General features: G+C 38.8%; 1 protein-coding gene across 3 annotated transcripts in view; it reads right to left on the bottom strand.

Annotated features, from left to right (window-relative positions):
• trappc11 (trafficking protein particle complex subunit 11) overlaps positions 1–7,500 on the bottom strand; it is a 37,427-nt gene that overhangs the window by 27,851 nt on the left and 2,076 nt on the right. For 2 of the 3 annotated variants that reach the window (XM_053685622.1, XM_053685624.1), the window contains exons 2-8: positions 6,233–6,468; positions 5,972–6,141; positions 4,680–4,750; positions 4,125–4,239; positions 3,807–3,906; positions 2,069–2,142; positions 1,865–1,961 (exon numbers count right to left, since the gene is read on the bottom strand). In XM_053685622.1, the coding sequence (XP_053541597.1) occupies positions 1,865–1,961; positions 2,069–2,142; positions 3,807–3,906; positions 4,125–4,239; positions 4,680–4,750; positions 5,972–6,141; positions 6,233–6,436 (831 nt within the window). In that variant the 5' untranslated portion in view covers positions 6,437–6,468. Of the gene's footprint in view, positions 1–1,864; positions 1,962–2,068; positions 2,143–3,806; positions 3,907–4,124; positions 4,240–4,679; positions 4,751–5,971; positions 6,142–6,232; positions 6,493–7,500 lie in introns of all 3 variants that reach the window. The other variant, XM_053685623.1, reaches the window with a different exon arrangement.

Below are 7,500 nucleotides of genomic sequence, written 5' to 3'. Positions count from 1 at the left end.
TTCAACGTATTTTCTACTTGTTTTTAAAATCCCAAATAAAGAATTAAATCAGTGTGTAAACATTTAGGCTATTAAATGCACATCACTTACAATTACTTTACAAATAACCTGCATATAAATCTTTAGAGTATTGTTTTCTGCAGTATATAAATCTTAAACACTAAAGAATGCCTTCACACTGGTGTATTTCAAATAATAATAATAAAAAAGCAATTTAAATTCTGTTCTCAATTAGTTTCTTTTTTCATTAAAAAAAACAAAACAACATAAAAAAAATAAACTAAAAAAAACACACACACACACACACACACACACACACACACACACACACACACACACACAACACAAAGTACCGATAAGAATATCTTTAAAGTACCGGATCGATTTGCAGTACCGGTAAGACTAGTAATACTGTTAAAACCTTAACGATACCCATCCCTATGTGAGAGTTGTGAAGAAAAACCCCAAAACAGTCAGTCAGTGACATCACGCCCACCTCCACAGGGCAGAGGTGAAGGTATCACAAACCAGAGTTCAAAGAAGACTTTGAGAGCAGAAATATGGTGGCCATATTGCAAGATGCAACCCACATCACAACATAAGACACCAACAATTTGGTGAAGTCAGTGAGTCGCAGGCTTGATGCAGTTATTGCAAGCAAGGGATATGCAACCAAATCCTGTATTAAGTGCTATTTACCTCAAGACTGATCTGTTACTATTCTTATGCTTACCTAGATCTAGATTTACACACCAGGAAATAAAAGCTGAAATCCTACACTCTCATCTCATACCCATCTTTTGATCTTAAACCCGAACGTCTTTGGTGTCCAGCACAAACAAACGACTTGGCCTTGCCGTTCCAGCAGTCTCAGACGGGACTGTATGTACCGTAATTTTCGGACTATTGAGTGCACCTGAATATAAGCCGCACCCAATAACTTTAAAAAGAAAATTTTTTTTGTACATACATAGGCCGCACTTGTCCATAACCCGCAGGTGTCCACGTTGTAACATGAGATATTTACACAAAGATTTTTTTTAACTTTTAATTAAATACGTACCGTAAATGCTTTCCCCCCCCCCCCGAACAGTGCCTGTAACACGGCTGGTTAAATAAATAAATAAATAAATAAATAAATATACAGTTGTCTACCAGGAAAAGTCATTGATCGCCATCTTCATCTTCCTCCTGTGCACTAAAACCACTAAAGTCGTCTTCTTCAGTGTCGGAATTGAACAGCCTCAGAATTACCGGTACTTTGTCACACACTTCCTCAGTCTCTCTTATGTTGTCGCTCTCAATGTCACTTACGTCTCGAGGCAAATTCGCCCTTGAGCTTGTGCTGTCTTCTTCATCCCGCAGCAGTCCAGCCTTTCGAAACCCGTTGGTGATAGTAGATTTTTTGACACTGGCAGACTTGAGCAAAAGTTGCTCTTCGCATGCTATTTCCTTCTTCGACAGCCAGATCGATTGCCTTCAACTTGACAGCTGCACCATATGCATTTCTTCGTGTGTTTTCCATGATGAGGGGGTGTGCATGAAGCGCAAAATGACTGATCTGAAGAATTTAGTGAGAGTGCGTTTGATTTAATTCGAACGGTTTCATTGGTCCGCTGTGACCTGTTCGGTAATTTCATTGGTCCGACGTGACAAGGATAAATGTTTTGGCGGCATGAAGCTCGTTAGCCCGTAAAAATCCATAAATTAGCCGCATCATTGTTTAAGCCGCAGTGTTCAAAGCGTGTGAAAAAAGTAGCGGCTTATAGTCCGGAAATTACGGTATCTGATTGTGGTTTTATTACTCGAAATCAAACAATATCATGGAAAGTGAATGGCGGTTATGACGTTTATGAAAACACACCTTATAATTGATGAACCCAGCCAAAGTCTTGATCTCCAGCATGTTGGTCTCATGGGCTCGAAGTTCGTGGATGAGACTGTAAGCGGTTTTATAGTATCTGTGGAGGGGAGGGTAATAAACAAATACAAAGCGCATTAGCTTATTGTTCCTGGAAATTACACTTTACAGCAAAGGTAAACGGAAGGAAAAAAGCCTGGAGCGTACTTGAGAGCATTCTGAGTGTCCTGTTTGAGCTCGCTGAAGAAACCAGTTTTAAACTGGTGCCTCACAAACAGCAGCTGAAACCCGAACAGATGACAAAATCATTAAGGACATTCTAGAAGCTCTAGGGTCATCTTAAACGTTTTCATCACTGACGGAATACTGAGTTTAGTTTCAAACTACAGCGATGTGACTAACTTTTCCAAAAACACCAAGGACACGACATAAATATAAACCAATTAGATACATTTACGTTGATTTGTTTAGCAGACGCTAAATTTATCCAAATGAAGAAATACAAGCAAAGTGATATATCAAGTGGAGAACAATGTAAGTAGAGCTGTCATACAAAATTGTTGTATATACACATATAAAACTAGTATATACACATAAAACAAACCACTTATAGATACCATTCATTCAAGGCCTTTATGTTCACATACAAGACCTTGTCTGGAACAGCACTCCCTTATCTCAACACTCTCATTGAGGTTTACTTTCCACTCCCACAACCTGGTATAGTACCTACTCGGCGAGGCATGAGGTCCCTTTCCAGAACCTTCAAATTGACTGTCCCTCAGTGGTGGAATAAACTTCCGGTCACTATCTTCAAAAAACTATGAAGACCCACCTCTTCCTTAAACACTTAACATACCCCTTGCACTCAAATAAAAAAAAAAAAAAAAATTCTTGTATTGAAGCACTACTTGTATTGTTCTCTGCTTGATGCATCACTTTGCTTGCATTTCCTCATTTGTAAGTCGCTTTGGACAAAAGTGTCTGCAAAATGAATAACTGTAAACATTAAATCTGAATGTAAAGGAGGGTTCAGCGCCCCCTAGTGCCCTGTTTGGTGGTTGTCTCACTAGGTGTTATTTCTGCAACCACCAGTTCATGTTTTAAATGGAATCCTACAAGAAGTGACTAAAATACGTGCAAAAAATCCAGTTCCAAAAGAAAAGCAAACAAGCGACGGCAAGCATTTTATTTATTTTTTTACCTCCCGACCGATCAGGTCAAAAATGAGGGACAAGCAAAAAAATCAAATACAATATCATGGAGACTAGAGCACTGGTAAATAAATCTTGCTTACGAGTTACTATAAGCAAAATTATAAAACGACATGGTGAACTGAAAACAATTCACTGCAGATTTTCCAACATTATGATAGAACTAAAAAAAAAAATAACACGGATATTTTAACATGGGGCGTGATGTCATCATGATGTCATCATGATGACATCATGATCACAATCCCCTCAAGCTCAAAATCCCCTCGTTTTCTGCCTCTAAAGCTATACCAAAGCTACACAAAGCTATGACCGGTGTTACACCAATCTTTACTTCATCTTTAATACTGATAAGAAATCTAACTGATAGTGGTAATCAAATTAGGCTAGTTAGTCAGCTGATACTAGCAGAAAACGCTGCCATTAGGGTTAATGTGTGAAAGCACCCAATAACATAATCATTCATGAATCTGGCTTTTCTACAAAACATTAACGAGGTATTATAAAGCAATTTATCGCATTTCAGCTAGGAAACCTTAATATCGATTTAATATTGGACCCAAATAACACCTCACTCACTAAGAAACCATTAAATAATAATAAGTAACAAACATAGATGCATGTAACATACAATAAGTCTCTAACATTTAACAGACTGTACGTATCAGTAGAAAGGAATTCGATTTAGAGCTGCTGGTGGCCATGACGGCTCTTATAACCTTCAGCGTTACCTGATGAGTGGTTTTATTGAGGAACTCTTTGTGAGACTTCACTCTCCGGATCTCGTTATAGTAATAAGTCTGAGCGTGCTCGTAAAATGCGTTCTCCAACCTACACGTTTGTACAAGAAATAAGAAGCAAAGACAAAATAAATAAATAAATAAATAAAATCAACCTGCAGACAATACACAGTGGACACAACGTACAGACCTGCCGAACTGAAAAATATTTTCAATAATATACTGTAACATCAGCTCGATTGGAGCGTGTACGAGAAATCAAGGTGACTCGAATGCTCTGTGAGAACGAGTCAGTTTAATGAGTCTGACCTGATGATGTAGCCCACCAGGTGATCGGTGTGAGGGAGGACAAACAGGGACTTCGCTGAGAGATCACAGGAATTACACAGAGCCGCTGCTCTCTCCGATGCCACCACGTCCTCACCTGACGGGACACAAAAACCAACAGAAGGCTGACCATCAGCAATTGAACGACACACCATATAAACGAAACTGCTTATAGATTACTTTAAATGACGACTTAAATTACGTTATGCAGATCTTTTTTTGTTCCTTCGATATTCAGTCCTTCGGTACGTGTATACAGGTGTGATGGGTATACAGTCATTCGGTACGTGTATACAGATGTGATGGATATTCAGTCATTCGGTACGTGTATACAGATGTGATGGATATTCAGTCATTCGGTACGTGTATACAGATGTGATGGATATTCAGTCATTCGGTACGTGTATACAGATGTGATATTCGATCTTTTCCGTATGTGTATACAGATGTGATGGATATTTGCATTATGTTAGTTTGGGTGTCTGATTTGTAGCTCTAATACATGAAACATCAATATGTAGTGGATTCTACCCATACCAGGGGGAAGAGGAGTCTTCTTCTGGATTAAAACAACAGCGACTTTAGTGTTTCTGCCCTGCAGACTTGTCCTATGTACAGAAAAACAAAAAACAGAATATATTATTATTTACATGAGACATTACAGCATGTTCTGGTAACTCCTAAATATTAAAAGGTGCAGTTTGCAATTTTTTTTAAAACATTTCAATACTGATTATACATGATTATATGATTTTAGATGCCCTTGCCATGCAAGGCCATTTGCTGTTTTTCAGTCGTCTGCTGAAATCTTTTTGGCCCAGAAATCAGATCAATTTCCCTTTGTCAAAAAGCTCTATTTTGGTTTCATCTGACCATAATACCCGATCCCATTTGAAGGTCCAGTAGTGTCTGGCAAACTGAAGACACTTGAGCTTGTTTTTGGATGAGTGTAGAGGCTTTTTTCTTGAAACCCTTCCAGACAACTTGTGGTGATGTAGGTGACTTCAGATTGTAGTTTTGGAGACTTTCTGACCCCAAGACACAACTGACAATTCTCCAGCTGTGATCCTTGGAGATTTTGTGGCCACTCGAATCATCCTCTTCACAGTGCGTTGAGACGATATAGACATACGTCCAAATCCAGGTTGATTCATAACATTTCCAGTTGACTGTTACTTCTTAATTATTGCCCTGATGGTGGAAATGGGCATTTTCAATGCTTGTGCTATTTTCTTATAGCCACTTCCCATTTTGTGAAGCTCAATAACCTTTTTCTGCACATCACAGCTATATTCCTTGGTCTAACCCATTGATATGAATGACTAAAGTAATTTAGCTTGTGCGTTACCTCATATTTATACCCGTGTGATTTCCTGTTCCTAGTCACCCAGGTGTACATTTTTTTTTTTAAATATAAATGGCAATATACTTCAAATATATTTCTCTCATATTAATTCATAGGGGTCCCAATAATTGTTGCACACCTATATTTATGATTTTTTTTTTTTGATAAACCTGTTTTGTTTGCAATTGTTTGATATCCATGAGAGCAGAGGATTTTTGTTAATTTTGTAAAGTTGATAAAATTAAGACAATTTTCCACAGCCTTCTTTGCTCATATTTACCAAGGGTGCCAGTGGAGGGCACTGTGTGTATGTGTAGTATCTCTCTCTCTCTCTCTCTCTCTCTCTCTCTATCTGTCTATCTATCTATCTATAGTATCATAGACTCAAACATTGTGGCTTGATATGTAAATTGGGGGGTTTGTTGAGGGGACATGCAATCATCAGGCCAAAACCAAGATCCTGATACGGATCAGCCACAGCTACCTGACGATCTCTACTTTAGTGGCGCACTCGGACTGCTTCTCCTTCCACTGAGCGTCGTCCCAGTCCAGCTCGTAGAAGAGCACCACCAGTGCCGGCACGAGGTTCAGGTGCTTATTCATCCATCCTGTCTTCAGGATACCTTTAGGGATGTACCACTCGTAGGAGGTTCTCTGTTGAAATACATCAGAGCATGAAGTCACCTGTAGATCCACTATATACAGTAGGAATCAGTATGAGTAATTCAGCCCAGTCAATCTTTACCTTGGTTCTGCACTTTGGGTACTCGTGGTCTCCGGGGAGCACTTTAAAAGAAATGGGGACTCTGTCGGCCCGTCGGTTGGCGCAGAAGGCGTCCCAGATGGCGCGATGGATGGCATTGTAGATCACGTCGAGTCCTGTCAGGGCCACAAACGCCATGGGCCTGCAGCACAACTCCGGCGGGAGCTCCCACTGTGACGGACTCATCTTCCTCAAGCAGCTGTTTCTACAGCCTACAACTGGAACAGCTCACATCAATTCTACTGCCATCGCAGAGACACTAAATTACCAAACAGGTTGTGTTTAAACCCAACTAAGTTCATTAGACATCATCATGGACAGCAACCAAAAATAATAACTGCAGGAGCTCAGAGGATGGGTCAGAATTCCCTTGGGAGCAGAAAAACATTCCCATTCAACATTCCATGTGTGATTACATGTAGACTTAGGAAAGGGGTTTTAATAAAACACAAAACATACAGCATAGCCTTAAAAACATCCACTGTTTAGTAGAGGTCCACCAACTGACCGGTTTTTCCGCTTCAGGCGTGGCCTCTAGAGATGAAATAAGAATCACTGCGAATTTTGTTGCGTCATTTTAAGTGGTTTTTTTTTTTTTTTTTTTTTTTTTAAACTCATTTTGGATGTCTCTATTTTTACTTGTTATTTGGAGTGTTACTTTTTGGTTCAGTCCATCTTTATTTACTTTAATATTTTCTAATACTTCATATATAAAATATTTATTTCATTTAAAAAAAATAAATAAAAAAAATAAAAAATAAAAAAAGGACAGCACATTTTCATGGTACAGTCCGTACTGATTATTTTTGTAATAAAGTTGATCAATATTTTATTTTGAGTGTTACGTTTCCATTAGGGGTTTTTCACACTGCGACTGACCCTGGGATATCGTCGTTCTAAACCCCGCTTCTAACCCAGAGTAGAGGAACGGTTCACACTTCTTATTTAGAAGCAGGGTTAGCACCGCTTTTTACCCAGGGTTACGAAACCATGCTCTGAAGCCCTTTTTGGCTTCAGAGCGCGCACACACACACACACCAGGTCGAAGGTTTGTGGACACTCGACTGAAATGTTTCTCATGATCTAAAAAACCTTTTGATCTGAAGGTGTATGATAAAATGTTTGAAATCGGTGTTGTAGACAAAAATAACTTTGAAGATGCTAAAATATAAATTATTTTGGATTTTCTATCACAACATAATTCCCATAGATTCATTTGTGTTACTCCAGAGTTTTATTATTATTATTAT

This window comes from Ictalurus punctatus, chromosome 14 (genome assembly GCF_001660625.3).
Source record: "Ictalurus punctatus breed USDA103 chromosome 14, Coco_2.0, whole genome shotgun sequence".
Lineage (NCBI taxonomy): Eukaryota > Metazoa > Chordata > Actinopteri > Siluriformes > Ictaluridae > Ictalurus > Ictalurus punctatus.
The sequence above is the reverse complement of the archived record's forward strand: the minus strand, read 5'-3'. Positions and strand labels throughout refer to the sequence as shown.